Source organism: Carcharodon carcharias, chromosome 9 (genome assembly GCF_017639515.1).
Source record: "Carcharodon carcharias isolate sCarCar2 chromosome 9, sCarCar2.pri, whole genome shotgun sequence".
In the NCBI taxonomy this organism is placed as follows: domain Eukaryota; kingdom Metazoa; phylum Chordata; class Chondrichthyes; order Lamniformes; family Lamnidae; genus Carcharodon; species Carcharodon carcharias.
Window position 1 is genome coordinate 47,260,743 of NC_054475.1, and position 21,612 is coordinate 47,282,354.

The 21,612-nt window shown below is 42.2% G+C and overlaps 1 protein-coding gene across 1 annotated transcript in view; it reads right to left on the minus strand.

The window, feature by feature from the left end:
- pacsin1b (protein kinase C and casein kinase substrate in neurons 1b) overlaps nt 1-10,684 on the minus strand; it is a 96,071-nt gene extending 85,387 nt beyond the window's left edge. The window contains exon 1 of the mRNA XM_041195610.1: nt 10,625-10,684. Coding sequence (XP_041051544.1) covers nt 10,625-10,684 — 60 coding nt within the window. The remainder of the gene's footprint in view (nt 1-10,624) is intronic.
- Between the last annotated feature and the right edge of the window lie 10,928 nt (nt 10,685-21,612).

Below are 21,612 nucleotides of genomic sequence, written 5' to 3' on the forward strand. Positions count from 1 at the left end.
CCTCCTGAGACCTGGTACTCAGTCATTTTCAGAAAGCTGATCCTCAGACTGTAAACCTGGCTCCAGGGATATCACTTCCTTCAAGATGGAACACTGTATCTATCCTTTCTGTCCTATGGTTATGGCCAAGGAGAGGGAGCTGCTGCTCTTTCTGTTACAAGGTCCAAGGTACAACTGCATAAGGTGCTCCCATGCTGCAATGAAGGCAGATCATAGGTGAGAGTGAAATCCAAGACAGCAGGAATATTGTCCAAAATGTTGGAAATCATCTCTAAAGCAGTGATGGCACACTCTCAAAACAAGTTTCATGGGCAAAGGCCTTTCATCTAAGCTAGGAAGTAACTGTTTTGTTTCAATAATTAAAGAAATTCCAGACTGCCAATTTCAAAAAGCCATCACAACCTCCACTGTGCTCTCACCTGACTTACCCTGATGAGTTTCAGAGGCAGCTCGAGGAACCAGTGTGTTGGTAGTTAAAGCTGCAATGCTGGGCTAAATGAGCCCTCAATCTCCTTATTCCATAATTAAATATCAGAATATGTCCATGGGGATTCCCGGCACCTCCAAATGCACACCTGTTAAATGTCAAAGTGAGCGCATTTATGTTGGGTTTCCAAAATGTATTTTTTTGATGTTTTAAACCCCTGCATGCAACAGAACCAGAATCCCTGCACCACACCCCCCACCACCCATACACTGCACCCCACATACACATCAACCCCAAGCCCAACACCCCACCCCACCAACCCCATACTCCCTACACCTCACCCCACCAACCCCACACTCCCTACACCTCACCCCACCAACCCCATGCCCCCAACACCTCACCCCACCAACCCCACGCACCCCCAAACCCTCACCACAGTAACCCCATGCCCAACGCCCCACCCCACGCCCCTGCAACATCCCGCCAACCACGTTTCCAACACCACACCCGCCAACCACACACCCCCACCACTACACACCAAAAACCACACGCCACCTACACCTCATGCAACAGAACCAGAATCCCTACACCACACCTCATCAACCCCAAACCCAACACCTCTACAGTGCATCCCAACATCCTACCAACCTCACGCCCCCAACACCCTACCTCACCAATTCCATGCCCCCAAAGACCTCACCCCACCAAGCCTGCACCCCAACACCTCAGCCTACCAAGCCCATGCCCCCAACACCTCACCAACCCCATGCTCCCTAACATCCCACCAACACTATACCCCACAAAGCCCGCGCGCCCCTAAACCTCACCCCACCAACTCCACGCCCCTGACACCTCACCAACTCCACACCCCCGCACCCCTAAACCCCACCCCACCAACTCTACACCCCCGACACCTCACCAACTCCACACCCCCTACACCTCACCCCGCGAACCCCACACCTCACCCCACCAACCCCACGTCCCCAACAACCCACCAACCCCATGTCCCCAACACCCCACCAACCCAACGCCCCCCAACACCCCGCCAACCCAACGCCCCCCAACACCCCGCCAACCCAACGCCCCCCAACACCCCGCCAACCCAACGCCCCCCAACACCCCACCAACCCAACGCCCCCCAACACCCCACCAACCCAACGCCCCCCAACACTTCACACCAAAAATCCTACACCCCCTACACCTCACCCTGCCAACCCCAGGCCCCCCAACACTGCCAACCCAACCACCCCACCAGGCCTACACTGCACCCCTCCAACCCCATGCCCCCCACTACACCGCCCGTCACCCCGCCGACCTCATGCTCCTACCCCTCTCACCTTTACACCCCCCCCCCCCCCACCACCTTTTATAGATATAAACCTTCACCATAATTATGTAGTCAGTATTTTGAAGGCTCTTCCCATGCTGATCTCCTGGGCAGGCAAATGGACTTCCAGGAAGAGGAAACCCTTAAGGAAAGAGTCCCAAACCATCTGGTACTTCCCCAAGCGCAGAAAGCACATTACACCTGACATGCATATTGTAATTATTCTCCACACACTGGTTGGGCTAGGGAGGAGTGGGGTGGGAGGTGGGGCTGCTGTAGAAATGGTGAAAAGACAGATCAGGCAGGGGCAGCAGAGGGCATGTTTTACTACAGTAACAAGATGCATCATCTTGTTGGACGCAGTAGTTACCTCTAAATTTTAATAGTTCAACACCCACTCCAAAAAACTGAGTTTGGAATCTAGGCTAACATTTTTGAAGGAATATTGCATTGTTGGATAGTGCAGTACTTCAAAAACATTTAACCTCGACCTCAGCTGGCTGCTCAGTGGTTCAGCTAGATGTTAAGGTCATTTGGCACTCTTAGTGGCTAAGATTCCTTCCTCATTCACCATAAAAAATGAATTAGTCACTCACTTCAGTGCTATTTGTGGGACAATGCTGTGCACAAAATAGCCATTTCATTTTGCCTCCATAATGGGGACTGCACTTTAATGTAATTCCCTGTTTGAGAATCGATCTGCAGCATTTGAGACATGAGATAGGGTCCTATAGATCCTTTATTTTTTGGCTGCAAAGATAGATCTACACTTCAGGGCTTGGCCAGTAAAAATTGAAAGACTAGTCATGGTGCTGCTCAGATTTATTGAAGAACCTTATTCACCAAATGCCATTTTATAAATGAACAATTGTAGATATCCATTACCTGTTGGTGTTGCCCTTTAACAGTAAGTGACCAAGTTTATTTTTGTTGGTTGCATTTACACACAGGTGTAAACCCTTTAGAGAATTTTTTTTTTACTTTAAGAGGCTATATAAACACAAGTTTTTATCGTACAAGCTGAAGGGGATATTTGATATAACCAGAGTCCTGAGAGGTCACTTAAATCATTTCTGCTAAAATCTGAAAAGTAAAAGCTAAAACTTCTGCATCCTAATTATTGAATCCTGGTTTGGCATGTTGCTAGAGACTAGAATAGTCTTTTAAGAATCTTACATATAAAATGCACTGTTTCTCCAGCTTAAATATAAAGAACCATGTACACATTTGGTATCAATTACTTGGCAATAAGCCCTCCTATAGAGTAAATCTATTAAACTCAGATTTTTCTTTCATCATTGAAGCAACGACCAAGGGCACAAAGCCAAAGTACAGGATGAAACTAAAGGACCATGGACATGTGCAATACTCAGAAATGCAGAGTCTGTAACAGAAGGTCATACTAAGCAATTTGATACAGTATTCTAGTGAAGAGCCAACTATACAGGCTTGTCACCTTGACAAGGCAAAATTGTGATGCAAGATTTTTTCAAAAAGAAAATTATGAATTGTTTTGCCTAAGGAGAAGTTTGTAAGGGCTGAGGAATATAATCCCTTTGTTCAGCATAAAGAATTTCAAAGTTAGGTTTAAACCACCAGATGCTGAGGTAACCACCATCTACTACCCCAGGTGTGTCTTGGCCACAACCTGGAAAAAGCATCCCTTACTGTACTAGTGTGAATTGCTTCCATTTACCAAATAAGTCATTCTTACAGCTTTTCTCTTTAAGATTAACAATGTGTGTCAAATTGTGACCACTTTCTAGTGAGGCTGCACTCACTAGGAAGTCGGCAGAGGCTACCTAAGCTCATTTCATGTATCAGCTTTACTAGGGAGTGATAACTTCAACTGCAATCTGAGCTGCTATCAAAAAGTTTCAGTGTACTACACCTACAAATAGCAAAACCAAGTCATCACATAGGAAAGTGAAGAAAAGGCCAGCCAGCTCATTTCATTTATCCCTTTCACATCACTTCAGCTGAGCTTCCAACTGCATTCTCTCCCCTTAGAAACATTGCCTGCGTTCTCTCTCAATGACACTGAGATTCTAGCCCAGGCTTTTATCACTGTGACATTACGCTTCTCGAATGATTCCATCTGGCCACACGTTTGCATTCTCCGTAAATTACACCTCATTCAGAATTATGTTACTCATGTCCTTATGTCCTTCCTCATTTAAAGTCCTGCACTTTGATTCTCACCAAGCTCCAGAAACTCTCAGTGCCATGCCATATCAGTTTCAAATTCTTTGATCTCACCTTCAAAACCTCAATGGTCTCAGCCAACATTCCTTTAGGCCCATATCTTTGTTTGGACCCTTTGCTTCTCTTTGATACTGGCCTGTTCCTCATTCCTATGTCCTTTGTTCCACCATTGGTAGCCACGCTGAAGATGCCGGCCACTGGAACACCCTCCCCAGCTTTTTGAACTGTTCAGAAAACTATTTTTCTCCCTGACATCTGTGGATTCAGTTCAACAGTTTCTATCACAAATCCAATCCATTTTCTATTTGTGGAAGTCACACCCACTGGACAAAGTAAGAAAGAATAGGCCCCAATAATCAATTCATACTGTAATATGGAAATAGTCATTTTTTCCCCCTTATTTTTCTGGTCAGTTCCAATTAAGTCATTTGGAGTGCCTCCAGATATTACAATTGCCAAAATAAAGTTAGCCAAGCCAGAGAAATACCCAATTCATATCAATTGTTGAAGTTATACCTGCTATATGTAGTAAAACTCAAATATCAACTCATTTTGTGCTTCAAATGCTAAAGATGCCGAGACATCTTGCATGAATCAAGCCTGTTCCACCATTCTGTCCAATCATGATTGACTTGCACCTCGACTCCATTACCTGCCTTTGATTTATATCCCTTAATAACCATGCCTAACAAAAATTTGTCAATCAACTGACACAATAACAATAGCCTTGTGGGGATATTTTCAGATTTCCAATCCCTTTAGAGTAGTGCTAAATGGGATAGATTTCAATCAAATCTAGCAACTCAAAACTGGGCATCTATGAGGCGCTGTGGGCCAGTAGCAACAGCAGCAGCAGAACTGTATATAGCCACAATCTGTAACCTCATGGTCTGGCATATCCCCCACTCTACCATTACCACCCAGCCAGGTGATCAACCCTGGTTCAATGAAGAGTGCAGGAGGCCATGCCAGAAGCAGCACCAGGCATACCTAAAAATGAGGTGTCAACCTGGTGAAGCAACAACACAGGACTACTTGCATGCCAAACAGCATAAAGCAGCATGCGATAGACAGAGCTAAGCAATCCCACAACCAATGGATCAGATCTAAGCTCTGCAGTCCTGCCACATACAGTTGTGAATGGTGGTGGACAATTAAACAACCCACTGGAGGAGAAGGCTCCACAAATATCCCGATCCTCAATGATGGGGGAGCCCAGCACATCAGTGCAAAAGACTGAAGCATTTGTAACAATCTTCAGCCAGAAGTGCTGAGTGGATGATCCATCTCTGTCTCTTCTGGAGGTCCGCAGCATCACAGATGCCAGTCTTCAGCCAATTAGTTATAGCCATGTGATATCAGGAAACAGGAAAAGACTGGCAATCGTTTAAAACAGCATGTCCCTTCCACTGTTCACAACAGGCACAGGACTGCCAACCAGCCTGTTATTACAAAACTCAAAATACAGTGTCTAACATTAAACGTAATTCTGCAATTGGACAACATTTGCTAAATAGCCCTCAGTATGCTAAGAATTACACTGACAACCAATTTAAGATTGTCAGTCGGGCTTGTAGTTGGCACATTTGCGTGTACTGGATGCTACATATATTAATACACAGGGCCCTGTTTTTTGCAGATGGAAAGAACATGTAAACACATTGCCTGTTTCAGCTAAACAAAATAAGTGACAGCCATTCACTGTTCATTCCTCAGGGCAATGCCTTGACCAAAGTTAAGTTGCCTGGTTTGAATTTCAAACAATGCTTGGCAGCTAACTGTTGGTCACCTTCAATCGGTGCATTCTCCATGGCAACACCTCTATCAGAGTCCACATGCCAACCAAATCAGCACTCTCCTCATACAGTATAAATTGGTGTACCCTTTACATTTGATATTCTTGCCAATTGCCCGATGAGTGCAAGATGAAAAGCTTTGACAAAAAAAATTTTTTTTTCAGCTATACTCAAATTCTGTACTACCAAATGACTATTGTTGTGGTTGTTAGAGGTCAATAATCTCAGTCCCTAGACATTACTGTAGGAGTTCCTCAGTGTAGTGTCTTGGGCCTAACCACCTTCAGCTGCTTCATCAAAGACTTTCCCTCCATCATGAGGTCAGAAGTGTGGGTGTTCGCTAATGATTGCACAAATTTCAACACTTGCGACTCCTCAGATACTGAAGCAGTTTGTGCCCATACACAGCAAGACCTGGACAATCTTCAGGCTTGGACTGGCAAGTGGCAAGTAACATTGGTGCCATACAAGTGCCAGGCAATAACCATCTCCAAAAAGAGAGAATCCAACCATCTCCCCCTGACATTTAATGGCATCACCATCGCTGAATCTCCCACTATCAACGTTCTGGGGGTTACCATTGCCCAGAAACTGAAGTGGACTAGCCATATAAATATGTGGTTACAAGAACAGGTCAGAGGCTGTGAATTCTGTGGACAGTGGCTCATCTTTCTGACTCCCCAAAGCCTGTCCAACATCCATTAGGCAAGTCAGGAGTGTGATAGAAAACTCTCCACCTTCCTGGATGAGTGCAACTCCAACAATACTCAAGTAGCTTGACACCATCCAGGACAATGCAGCCACTTGATTGGCAACCCATCCACCACCTGAAACATTCACTCCCTCCACCATCGATGCACAATGGCAGCAGTGTGTATCATTTACAAGATGCACTGCAGCAACTCACCAAGGCTCCTTCGACAGCACCTTCCAAACACCTAACCTCTACCACCTAGAAGGACAAGGACAGCAGATGCATGGGAACTTGACTACCTGCAAATTCCCCTCCAAGCCACACACCATCTTGACTTGGGAATATATTGTCATTCTTGCACTGTCACTGGGTCAAAATCCTGGAACTCCCTTCCTAACAGTACTGTAGGTGTTCCTGCAATACATGGGCTGAAGTTGTTCAAGAAGACAGCTCACCATCATCTTCTCAAGGGCAATTAGGGGTGGGCAATAAATGTTGGCATAGCCAGTAACACCACATCCCGCAAAAGAATATAAAACAGAAAAAGTGTTTCTAGATTTTATTCCTGAATGCCCAGGCTCTAGTTTCTTGTTCTGAATTCCCTCACCCGAGGAAATAATATTCAGTGGTGAAGCTATCACTTTAATCACCTCAACTACTACCTTCTAACCAGCCAGCAACCTTCTAAACAAGGGAATATAAGACAAGTTTATGCAATCTGGCCTTCACTCCTAGCACACAATTGACACATACATCAACACCAAAATTCTCAAAAAATGGTTGACCTGAAGAAGTTTTTCTGCAATGTCATAACACCTCATGCTGATGACGTGTTAATGCTTTGTTGATAGAGCATTAGTCTTGATGCTAAACCTACAAATCTTGGGATTAATATTTTACCTTTGTTAATTTTGTTGATGTTAATATAAACATGGGGAAGTCCAAAATTCAAGTGCAGATTACACTGCTAAATTCACCACCTACATTCATGTCACCCTACTTTCTATCTGCCCCAAATCAGGTATAATATCTGTATTCAGTTATGCTTCTCGTGTTCCTCCACGACTCTTTGGAAGCTGCCAACAATCCTCTATTTAATATGAATGATGGAACAACATCCTTTAATTAGGGAAGATTAATTTGTATGCAATATCAGAGGCACAGCACATAAGCAAGACAGAGCATCCTAGTTTAAAGGAGAGATGGGAACTTCTTAAACCATTCAAAAATAAAGAAAAATGTTAAAGGCAACTGTACTGCAAAAGATATATTAGAATAAGTAGCATTGGCTTGTGCTTGAGAGAAATGTATTTTTAATCTTGCATTAGCCATTTTAAATTGTTGCAATGTTTTGTTATTGAGATGTTCAGGTGTGACTTTCTTCTCTCAAATTGCAGTGTAATGTCAGTGTATCCTGCAACATGGAGGAACAACAGGAGTCCTTCACTCCAGTAGGACCTTCTAAATATAGTGTGTTCTTCACTAAGTGCCACGTTAGCTAATAATATATTATACAATTAGAAACATTTCTCTATAGCCTTAATTTCACAAATGAATATATTTTACTTAAGGACCCTGGATTTTATCAAAAATGGACCCAAGAAAACAAGTCACATTGTCGGGTAGGTTATTAATGTTTTTGCTACGCAGGTCAAAGAAGTCACCTCAAGGTGGTCACTGGCAGAGGGCTATGAGGAGGCAATTTGCCCATTCTCCCAGCTGGGAGAATAAACGACACAAAAGCTTTTCTTTTAAAAGAGAGAACCATTCAAAAATAAGATCAAAGAAGAAAGAAGAAATGAAGAGGATAACATCTTCAGAATAAAATGTCATTTGGATTTGCTATTGTCCTTGAGGAGATCAGTGAAGAATTACACATTTAATTTACTTGTTATTTTTCTAGCCCTACATAGGATTCAGGGTTAGCAATTGAAAGTTTAGCAGGTTTCATTGCAGCAGAAGTTAACTGAAGCTGAGAGATAGCTCACCCATAAGAACAGTACAATCCAAATAACCATGTGTGAAAATGCTACTTGCACAAAAATGATGCCACATCCAGTTTTTTCTTCTTTAAATAGACCTTTGCACAGCTCCATTTATAGGATTCCTCAAGCACCCTCCATGTCCCAGTCTTTGGCCAATACTTAAGTTTAGTAGTTAAAATTAGCAAATCAGTACACAAGAAAACAAAAGAAAGGAATGGTTTCTCATCATAGGGCAACTGCTATTTACAGTACATAGTGTAAAGTGACGCTCACATTGAATTACGTCACACTACCAAATTAAGCTGTTTCTTTGACAGTATTTTCTTTTTCTTCTCCTTGCCCCGTCACCTCTCTCCCCGCACAGTGGAGTCCACTGACTCCTAGTCAAGACTGGTACATTATTAATAATTCTCAGAAAGCTACTGTACTTTAACAGTTTGGTACTGAAGGATCAATTAAAGAATTGTGTTTTAAAATTATCACAGAATTTTACTTTGCAGCATTGTCCAAATCACAGTTATATTGATCCATTTAGAGGGGGCTCAGATCAAGATATCCCATTTATATTGATAATCCAATTCCAAAATATTAAACATTAGAATTCTCAATATTTTTATAACTGGTAGGTGATGGGAATGGGTTATTAGTTTGAAAAATGATTAACTTCCTTCAATTACAGGTACAGGAGATTACAAGTCATTTATTTTATGACTTAAATAATTGCTTTCATTTTCCCGTCATAATAACTAATAGTAAAAGGCCAGATTGATTGTGTTACTCCTCAATGGTTCAGTCCATTTCTGGAATTCTTTTGGTCCTCTTATATTTTTTTTTAAGAAAAATGCTGTTGCTCAGCCCTTCCTACAGTTATGCTTAAGTTAAAACATCTGAAGAGGAGGCTGAAAACCTGTAGCTTAGCTGAGTAAAAAGGAAAGGCACCTGGTAAAGTGTACAATCCCTCCCTCTCGAACAATGAGAGCAGTAGCAGGCAAAACACAGGAAAGGAAGATATAGCTCCATGCATGAAAATGAAGAGAGGGTAGGTCACTCCAAGAGGTCTCATGCAAAAAAAAATTAAGGGCAATACTGGTGGAGATCTCCAAACAGGGAAAGACTGCCTGGGGGTAGTCTATGGATCATGAAAGCTGGGAAATGCAATGGAATAGAAAGTACCATTATTAATAACCATAAACACACTCCTATGATGGCCACTTTTCCCCATACCCAAATCAAGCACTTCTAGATACAGTGGGTCAATACCTTGTATATACTCAGCCAGCATATCATTTGGAGTTCTAAAATAGGTTTCAACATTGTTGAGCTAACTGGAAGAGGGGAGAAGAGTTTAAAAACACACACAAGCAGGGTTCTCAGTTCCCCCTGATGGTTACCCAATGACACTAGGCAAATAGAGCAAGGACAGAGAGAATCTGGCTCAACTAAGATTGTCTCAGTCCAGATTAAATAGCTTACTGACACACAGTCTCCAGGCTCACATAAAGAATAGCCACTTGAGTAAGACGCTGGAGGACCGTAAACCACAGAGGAGATCTCAGTAAAGGTCAGCACCTTGAAGGAGAGAAAATAGGCAAGCAGCTGAGCTTTTTAAGAATGCATTACATTCAAAATAGTTTACTCATCCTTCTACAGCATTTTTAAAAAGCAAGTACTGATAAAATCCCCTGCACTCAAGCATTTACCAGAGTACTTTTTCTCAATGAATAATTTAAAAACACATGAACCAGTTAACGTACATCTTTAGCCACCATAAGTGCACTTTCGATTTGAAGTAAATACACATTATACTCAAGCCTTACACATCCAGCTAAATACCAGGTTATGTCACAAATAGATACAGTGGCTGGTGGGTTCTGACTGGTAGTGAACTGAAATAACAGCGCAATATCATACGTGGTTTCATTAAGAAAAGCTGCAGCACATTTTCTGCAATGCACACAAACTGTTCTAACACATCATCACAATTTCAGATGAATGAATACTTCCCTTAACAGCACTCGACCGTGCATAAAGCATTAGAACCCATTAACCCTTTATCAAACTGCAATTTACCAATGCAGCATGTGGCAAGGAAACAGCTGCAAAATTTACTTTAAAATAATCAGGCATAGTCTAAGTAATTTATCTGGCAATATTCTCATCTTCCAAAGTGTAGCAAGAAAGTTGCAGTACCTCCCAGAAACTGTCAGTCGTTTCCTCTAATCCACTGGATTCATCGTATGAGCCTGACATCTTCTATACGACAGGAAAACCTTGAATTATCTGCACCGTTACTGAGCTTCAAATCTTCATGCACTGTGGAGAAGAAAATGGCCCAAGCATTATAGAAAGCCTCATGCATACAACTAAATGGTCACTGCGAACCTTCACAGCTCAATACCCTCAACCCTTGTAGCCACCACAGATACTGTAGTCTCAAGAACACTGCATCAACAGAACTGGATTGGGATAGAAAATAAATGTCAAACTGAAAAATGTATTAAAAAGCAAACAAGCAAACCTCATCTCATAGAAATCCCCTTGATGGTTTTGTTAATAGCTAAACCATAATTCCCACTTGGCCTATTCTGATGAGTTTGTGCGATAGAGGCTGTGAATTAGTGCCGAGGATTAATCTCTGCCTGGGCATTAGTTGAGCTACATCCCTCAGAGGACATGTGACAGCCTGCACACAGTTTGGCTACACAGGTTCACGGGCCCCAGCAGCAGACGAATTTCAACTATACAGGTTCAGGGCAGTAGCATTCGGGGCAGTTTAGTATACATAATGTAGCCACAGGGATTCCAGTGACATAACTGCTACATGAACAGCTGAAGGGATTTATTTTTCCTTCAAATGGCAGGTTGGCAGAGCCAGGTTGCGAGCCTCAAGACAGGCCCAACATGAAATATTTTATAGGACTGCAAGATTTCTAATGTGTTAGATTTTAGTGCAAACACAATCTAGATTTTTTAGTTAAAAATTTAATTTTTAAAAAGTGATGCTGCAACAAAAATTTTATAGAATTTGATAAATTAAAACAAAAGCATCAATCCAAAGATAAAATTATTAAATATCCAATAGGTTATGTCAATCAAACATAACATTTAGTGGACAGTGACCTATAGGTTTGCATGAATTAATGCATCATATGACTATATTCAAATGGCCTACCTGCAATAAAAGACAGATATTTAAGCCTTTGTATAGAATGTTATTACAAATCTCAAACATCTTCATATTCAGTGAATTGTTTTGAAGTGTCATGGTTATGTTTTGTGCAGAGCAAGATCCCACAAACAGCAGCAAGATGAAGGACCAGAACATGTAATTCAGTTGTGTTGGTTGTGAATATCAGAACTCCCTGCCCTTTAAATATTGGGATACGGGCCAAAAGTTAGCAGAACATTTTAATTGCACAAATATTTTCACCTTCACTTCTCTCTTTCCCTTTCGCCCCACACCCCTGAACAAACACTTAGATCTTTACATCTCTCTCCTGTCACCTGGCTTTTATTTTAAAGAGTTGGTGTGGACATACCTACAACCATCTTCATAATCTCCTAACAGGAAGCACATTCCTGAAGGAGGCCCTGCCAGCTCCTGCACCCCTCACATGAGACACAGAGAGCTGAATTTTCGAGGAGATGCAGGGGTGGAACTGGAGATTGGTATGCCAGCAATTTTCTGCTACTGGCAAGGGATTCTGTCTGTTGCTATAGAACCACCTGCAGGCTATTTTGAGGGGGGGTTTGCATTAGTTGGGGGTGGAGTGGGGTTGGTAGGGGGAAAGATGACAGATATTCACCTGCTAGCAACGGGTAGCCAATTAGGACAATTAAATTGTCCATTGAGTGCAACGATAGAGGTTTTGTTTTGGAAAAATGTACTAATATCTGCAAGAACATTGCAAAACATTTCCAAATGGCCATCACAAGAAGTGCAATCAGATTCAACCCTTACACATGGATTACGAGGTGTTTCAATACAATCAGTGAACACCACAGACACTTCAACATGGTCATTACAGTCAGACAGCGCAATGGAATTGGAATTATCGGCATACATCATATTGCACTCTGCGGTGCTTCAATAGAATTATGATACATTTAGTATTCACTACATACAATCTTTGTGAGCTGTACAGCTCGAGGGGTCTATAACTTTCCCAGTTCCTCGGTGCACTATGGCAGAAAGATCTAAGACAGCGACCTTTCCCCATTGGGCCTTTGCGGCGGCTGCCCCAAGCTTTAGTGCATCCCTAGAGGTATTCAATGATAACACCCGCAGTTACCATTGCCAGAGGCCCAAAGCTGTGACCACAAGCCATCCTGTGGAAGAACTCCCCCTCCACGGTAATGATGTGGCAGCTGTGGCCACTTTTAATTTTTAAACTTTAAAAATTTTTCAGAGCGCTGCAACCTACACCACCTGTAATGGTGGGGCTGCCGATCTCTCAGTACTGGGCCGCATCTTATTAGCCCTCCAGCCATCCTTAATTGGTCAGGACTCCTGTTGGCAGCCTCCTGATTGGCCACCTGCTCCAAAAGCTCCCTGTAGATTCTGCTGCTGACATTTGTGGGTTCCCAACCAGCATTTCATCCTGACAGCCCGATAGGGAGCTGGGATCAAAAATCCTGCCCCGGTCGTGTGAATAGCTATATGGGTTGGAATAGTCTGGTGGAAAGGGGGGATACAAGAGCTGCAGTGAAAGACTTTGGCCTAGAGCAGCATCTGTAGGATTATTATATAAAAACCTGGAAAAGATATCAAATCAAAGCTAACTCCCAAGGAAAGAAGGGTAGCCAAGGAAAGTTACAGGAGCCAGTCTTGAGATTCTGTGGTGAGCATACTTCCCTCCTTGGAAAAATATTCAGTTCCTGCAATATTTGAATTACTTACATAAATACTGCACTGTACACAATGAAAGAACAGGGAAATACTCACTCTGGATACAAGGTACATGATGAAAAAGTGGCATTTTAGCTCGCTTTGCAAATATTAAGTGGGCATATTTGAAAATAAATTTAACAATTTACCGACGACGCAATACTTCACTTTTGAGATAAAATGGAGGTTTAAGAAAGAATTTAATTTGAACATTAATTTAGAGATGGCTTATTTAGGTAAACTGTCACTTAAATTGCATAAACCTTTTTATATGAAATCCTGCCCGGAAGCAGATGTCCTCCCATTTCACTAAAAGCACTTTTTAGTCAATCTGATTTTTCTTCCCACTGCAGCACACTCGATGCTAAATAACTTGAGCCCAACTTGCAATACTTAATTTTGCCACTGATAAACAAAGTCACCCATTCATTAACGAAAACAGAAAATGCTGGAAAAACTCAGCAAGTCTAACAGCATTTGTGAAGAGAAAAACAGAGTTAATGTTTCGAGTCCAAATGACTCTTCTTCAGAGAAGTTGTTGTCATGGGCTCTGAAGAAGAATCATACGGACTCGAAACATTAACTCTGTTTTTCGCTCCACAGATGCTGAGTTTTTCCAGCATTTTCGGTTTCTGTTTCAGATTTCCAACATCCACAGTATTTTGATTTTATCACCCATTCATTTTGCAGACTTGCTTAACGGTGCAGATATCATCATTAATAGTGCCTAATGAGACCAAACAATTACTATTAATTATCTTCAAACTATCTGTCCACCAGTGTTTTAAGTATATTCTAGGCACCAAAAGACTATGTCACAATAAAACATATAGAGAGTGAAATATTCCTCGCTGTGGGTAGCAGAGTGCTTTGGATCTGTATTTGCAATTTCTTGTATCGTGTGTTACCAATCTAACCTATGGCCCTATGAAAGTCCCAGAGAAGAATTAGGAGATAAGAGTTTGTCCACCTGCAAAAGAGCCAGCTACAGAGCACCGTCAAAACTCTATAGCAAGCAGCAATCACCCTTTTGACACAGATAGGTGCACAACATAGAGTTTCAAGTTATGAGAAAGGAAAATAGTATTAAAAGGAAGTTTCACCTTAAAATAAGTCACAATGTACTTTGCATCCAAAAGCAACAAAAAAATGTAGAAAACAAAATTCAAGCAATTATTGTTCTAATTAAATAATCAGCATGGTTTTCTAGTAGAACTCCTGCAAGAAATGCTCAGCTCACATTAATATCTTCTAAACCACCAACAGTCAACAAATGCCACTGATTTTAGAGATAAAACAGTCAGCGACAGAATCAATTCCTGAAAATCAGATCAACTTCTATTGATTGAATGCTAACTGTAGGGGTTAAAACAGGTCAGACCAACAAGGGGAAAAAAAGACATATACAGTATTTCTTAAAAATCTGAAAACAAATCCATTGCTATAGACAAAGGAAGAATAATTGTGTTGAAGTCTCTATGTCTGTAGACATGAGCTACACATCTCAACATGACTGGCATTATGCACATAGGTTTAATAGAAGAACCAGCTTCACTATCAGAGTTGCATGAATTGAAGCGTGAGTGGATCAATTGCAGCATGCAGGCTATTTTGGCTTAAAATTTGGGAAAGAAATTCTGCAGTGACCTAATCAATCTAATCCACCAGCAAATTAAAAAGTTTTGCAAGCAGCAGGTTTCTCTACAACCCAACACTTCATCATGTGCTTCAGGGTTGAATTCATGATAGGTGCTGTGATTGTATCATTAATGCAAGAGAAATCCAAACCTTACCCAGCTGGAATTTCAGTCAGAAGTTTTCCTTCTCAGATTCTATTAGAGTTCTCACATGAATGTGACATTCCTGTGAATATTTTACAGACCTGAAACCCAGCCCAGTTTCTGTGTTACATATAATCCTTGAAAGAATTTATTTGCTTGCAACACGGCATAAGATTTAAGTATGTCAAACCAACAGCTTTTGCATGATACAAGAATCAAACCAACAAGGCATTAATATAAACAGAAAATCTAAGGAAAACTCAGACCAGCCTGTATTATAATGCCACTTGCTCACTGTAGGAGGCCAAATGGAATACACCCTGCCATCATGGCAGCAGCTGGCCTCCCCCTTTTTTCCTCCTCGTTTTCCTCTCTCTGTCTCTGTCTCTCTTGGCCACTGGAGGTTATTTTGCTGACCCCCTGGAAAGTCTTTACGGACCTCCAGAGTCCAGTTTCAAAACCATTGTATTAAGGATTGGGGAATTAAATGAGTTGGCTCACCATCTCTTTCATTTGTGGGACCATGGTTCAGACCTAGTTATGTTGCTGGAATATTTTCCTCACTATTAGCTGTATGAATATAACATTAATTTGGATAGTCTGAGCACAGTTCCCGGTCCACAGCACAAATACTGCTATCAGGAACACCTTGAGGAACACTGTTGCGAGTACCAAGGAGGAATAAGATCATTCCGAGTCCTCCTTTAGAGTTAGGGTTAAGAAATTATTAGCTATACATTGTAATTGGAGTGTTTGGTCCCAATACCGGGAGCCTGAAAGTTTGTAGAATGAAAACCCTTGCCTTGACGAACACCAGAAGAATTCAAAAAGATCCAATTTGTATTCAGTGAATATATTACCCTTAAAATGAAACATAACGATATATTCTGAGTTTCATAGGTGGAAACTATTTTCTAATGTGTGTGTATATTAATATTGAACTATTTAAAAATATTCAAAAATTTAAAATAAACAGGTAACACCAAAATATTAGGCTGCACTTGCACTTGCAACTCTATGTATGCTGCCATTGACAGTAGGCCACAATTCTCTTATATAAGTTTTAGAAGCTAAATAATTTCACAATCCTTTTCTCACAATAAAAGTCACAGGAACTCTCACAAACCAAGTTACATCAGTAACCTCACCTCACTTAAAACTGAAAATAAATAATTCTCCTCCCGTCTCCCCAACAGCAGAACATAGAGGACATTAGTTTGTGAAAAACAAACAAACCTAGCTGAAATCCAATACCTTCAAAGTAGTAAAATTTGCAAAAAGTGACTTTTTATGTTATACAATTTATAAATTAGTAATGGTAAGCATTTGTAGTGAAGCTTTGTACCATCCTTCTAATAGAGAGTTGGCACTTCCCAGTTTAATGAGGTCTTTCCTCAATTCTAAAGCCTTGGAAACAGGAAAGGAGAAAGAAAAGGAGGCCCAAGATCTAAGAATGTTGAACAAAGAGAACCTCCGCTATTATTGTTTGAGCAGCAGTTAAGTGTTAGAAACAATGCAACTTTTTTGGCCAGATGATACCTGGAATAGATAAACCCAACTTATTGAAGGTACATGCATGTTATAACAATGAAAAGGTTTGGGCCGGGATATTCCGTGCCCACCAGTGTCGGGTGTGTTCGTTGGCAGACAATATGGCAAGGCAGCCAAAATTCAGTTTCATTACATCGTGAAACCAGTTTGCAATCGTCCGTACCACCTGCCGATGGCGGGCCGCGTTTCCCGCCATCGGGCATCAGAAATCTCATTGTGATACATCAGCATATCATTATAAGGCCAGCCCACCAGACTCATCCCCCTCACTGGGTCGTCCACCCACGTTGGCAGGAAAACACACCATTTTCACAACAGCACGAGTTGCACTTTAAAGCTGCACTTTACTCGGGATTCCAAGGTTTATTTGCCTACCTTGCTTCCGTCAGCATTAGAAGTCATCAGCGCCAGGCTTCACAGACAGCACCACATCACTGAGGGGCTCACGGGTAGGTCTCTGTCTACCAGATCAGCCATATGTGGGTGGCTTAGCAATGGCTGCAGGGCAAGGACTTGTTTGGGGAAGGGGGAGAAGTGGCCTCAGCCAAGAGGCTTCTGGACAAGAGCTGTACTGGGGAAGGAGTGTATCCCAGGATGTGTGTGGGAGCACATGTTGATCTCTGCAAGTGACCTCAAGATGGTGAAGGCTGAGGAAGCAGTCTCCTCAAGAAATGAGGCCAGATGGAGAGTGTGTGAGAGAGAACGGGTGGTGATGTCCCTTGAGCTGGCAGTGAGATGCCAGTGAATGTGCAATGGGCTTGAGTGAGAGAGTTTAGAGTGATGAGATGGTTGCCATACCCTGGTTGCATGGGTGAGATCATTCATCCTTTATCTGCATTGGATGGCCAACCTCTTCTGTGCAGCATTGGCACTGGCTGACTGCCAGGCTGGATTGGTGATGTTGCTGCCCATCCTGTGGCCAGAGCGGGGGTAGAGGACATCACGGCGGGCCTCCACAGCGTCCAAATGGCATTCCAGTGACGTGTCATTAAACCTGGGGGTTACAGTCTTTTTGCCTTTCGTGGACATTTTCCTTGTAGTAGTCGTGGGATGGAAGCACTGAGATGTGTGCGCGCAGTTGGACTTTAAATATGGCACCCGGTGTGCTGAAGCGGCGATGTAATGGCAAGGCAGGTGAATGAGAGCCTACCCGCCATGAAGCGGCATGTTTCCTGGGAATATATAAGTAAGGTGGTGGGTTTGGGATGATACAGCCTGCAGACCCGCCATCGCGGCCGGTGGATAAAACGTCATTTTACTAGCCCACTACCACACTTAAATGCAAATCTAGGACAATTCCACCCTTGGTGTCAGGGTCCAATGCAGCAATAAAACAAAGGGAAGCAACATTTTCTACAGCAAGCAGTGTCCCTTTTTTTTGGAACCAGTTAAGGTTGTGATTTACACTCCACAGGTTCAGTATTGATGCAAAGCCAAAAGCCACTGCTTCAGTGTTAACTTTATAATGTGAATGCAATGGATTGAATGTATTTTGTAGTGCATTATATTGTAGAAGAATTGTGTAAATGCAGCAGGATGGGGAAAGAGAAAAGAGAAAGGATAAAAGGTAAAGAACAACAGAACGCAGGAGCCATCGTTTTGTTGAATTTCATACAATATAATCGTACCCATTTCAATTTGTACTAAATACCTCTGGCTTAATTAAGCTTTCCATTCATGTTTGCTTTTAAACCAACATAGCAGAGCAACAAATATCTCTACAGTGCACTCTTTGGCACTGTGGTTTATAGTTATCTACTCCAATTAACAGGATGTAGTAACTGACTTACATTGCTACCTGCCACCCACTCAGCACTCAATAAGTTCAAAATAAAGTAACACTGCAGCAATTTTAAACCAATCTCAGCTTGCAGGCAGCTCTCGTATTATAAAAAGGTACTATTGACCATGAGGACTAATGACTGCAGCTAGGAAATCAGACATTTGAAAAGAACTTGAGACAATTACTCAACAAAATTATATGTGATTTTGCATCCACTGTGTGAATCCAACACATGAACCACAAGTGATTAAGTGCTGCAAGCATTGGAGGTGACCTGCACACAATAGTGGACCACAACCTTCTAGGGTTACTGTTGGCCCATGGAAGTGCTTCCTGACAGCTATTTCTGCAGATCAGCAAAATTAAAGTAGACAAGAAAGGTCAGATCATAAAGAAATATGATGTAGTGAATTATATAAATTACAAATTTCACTGTTAGCACTAAGTATGCTCTTGGGTTTAATGTCACTGGTAACATCTGTAAGCAGACCTTGTGATTGTTAATAAGCAGACTACAACTTATTGCCATTATTTGTTAAATAATTGCATAATTGAGGGGGCCTAACATGGACCTCTATTGTGTTCCCTGTGCCGCAAGGTATGCGCGCGAGAGAAAAAGAGCCAGGGCACACATGCACCAGAGAGCCCAGTTCCTAAATAAATGGTAGGTTTGGCTTGAAAACATTAGGAAGAATTTTAACTTGAAGGAGCATGTGGATGCGGTAGTGGGGAGTTAAAAAGTGAGAAAATTGGCAGTACATTGGGAAGTTAGCTCCAACCCACTGACATCTGCATTTAACTGCAACCCTTTAGGCTATGTGCAGTAATCTGCTTGTGAGGAGACCTGTAAACTTCAATATGCTAATTGTGACATTAGTGTGGCTTTTGCAATTTAATGTAGGTGCCCAAGCCTCCTGTAAATCACCAGTAAAATCAAGCTGAGAACACAGCAGCAATGAGGGGGCTGAAGGCACGAAGGGAAATATGTTAATATCTAATGAAACCACACAGTTGCTTTCTTACCTACATGTGTGAAAGCTTCTTATGCTGTTTTACTTAAACCTCAGATGAGGGCCAAGATGACCAGTAGCCTCAGCAGCACAGCAGGAGCAGCAACAGACTGCTGCTCAGAGGCCTATAGTTCCAAAGGCAAGAGGATATTAGCAGTGGGCTGGAACGAGATACCACCTGGCACACAGCACAGAGGGTAAGCTTCCTCGTCATGGGAGACCACCAGTCCCTCAGGAGGCTCAGGGTCTTCCATCAGGTGGTAGAATACATTTGCATCCTTCGAGGATAAGACCTATCAAGTTAATCCAGTGGCCACACTTTGCCAGTGGCTGCCACCACGCTTAACCTCTTTGCCTTTGGCTCCTTCCAAGCATCTGACAGAGATATTTACAGGATCTCACAGTTGACAGCTCAAAAATGCAATTATGTCAACTTTACCAGCAATGATGCCAGTCAGTATGAGCAGGTGCTCAGGTTTGTGGCTCTAAGCTGGCTTCCCTTAGGTGCCAGCTGTCATCGACTGCGCGGATGTGGCAGTTAAATCACATCCTTGATCACCATCAACAGCAAGGGCTTCTACTCCATCAAGGTGCAGCTGATGTGCACCCATAAAAAGATGTTTATCCAAGTGTGCGCAAGATACACAGCTGTTGCTGCCATGATGTTTTAGCCCTGCATAATCTCTTTGCACCTCAGCTGGCTGGTTGGAGGCAAAGGATACCAACTTAAAACTTGGCTGATGACACTAACGAGGAACCAAACAAATGAAGCCCAGGAGCAGTACAATGCAAGCTGTAAAACAACTAGATATGTGTCACTGAGCAAGCCAGATGCTTCAGATGTCTGAACAACTCTGGAAGCATCCTTCAGTGCGCACCAGCTCCAGAATGTTTGTGGTTTGCTGCATTCTGCACAACGTGCACAGCAGAGGGGTTCGGAATTATAGAATAAACTAGGAAAAGAGCATCAAGGAGGAGGAAGACTAGGAGAAACATAGTGCAACCAAAGCACCAGCAGCAGCACACATTGCTGTACGAGATGTCCTCATTATTGGGAAGTTCACTTAGGTTCCACTAGTCCATGCATCTGAGAACCACTTGCAAAAGCTACTCTCCCAGCAGTCCCCTTGCCACTTCCCCATCACAAAGTTGTCCTACAAACAACCAAACATCCCATTTCACAGGCCTCTCATTGCTCAGCATCAATTCTCATCTTACCATTCATCAGAAATGGGAAGGCGGCAACACAGAAAATGTAGTGGAAACATGATAGTTATACAGTTCAAAAGTTAAACAGGTACTTAATTCTAAAATTGTGTAGCATACCAATGCTTATGCCTTTGTGTATCTACCAATCTTTACTCTTCTTCTTCCTAGCAATCCTACTTTGTTTGTGGTTTAAGCAGAGATAGAGGCAGGCTGTTCGGATCCCTGCTCTGACACCCTTGGCTGATATCCTCCCGTGAGGGCTCTGCCAAAGACTGCTCCATCTGTACCTGTGCAGGGTGTAATAAACTTGGAGTGCAGGGCAGGTTTCTTGTAAGAAACAGTAAACTTTATTTACAGAGCTCCTGCTGAAGCTACCAAGACCAAGGCTAGAAAGCTCTGCCCCTAAGATTACCTGAGCTTAGGGCTGATTTGTCTGTACAGTAACATGGTCCCCATAACAGTATGAGAAGTTTAACTTACAGTTACTACATTCCTACCCCTTTAATTTTGTTTTATCACTCTTATTTACAAAAATATCTTAACCCATAACACAATTATATACAGTTCATGCAATTATCGATTTGGTCTTTGAGGAGGTTTTCTGATTCGGGTAGAGTGACACAACTCTACAACTTGAGATTCTTCCATGGGATCAACTTGACCAGGATCTGCAGCATCAGGGACATCCTTAGACAATGGCAGTTCAGAATGATTATTTCAACAGAGACAACAGGTATGTCTATTCTTTGTTGATCTGGCACCTTAGGGATCAGAGGTTCAACTTCAATTTCAGTTGGAATAACTGGTTATTGGAGAGTGGCTTGACTTCTGAGATGACCCACGTGTTTCCTAACAATCCTGTTTTACATTTCCACTTGATACGACAAAGGTCCCGTTTCAGAGACGATTGTACCAGGAACCCATCTCGGTCCAGCTGCAAAATTTCGCACAAAAAC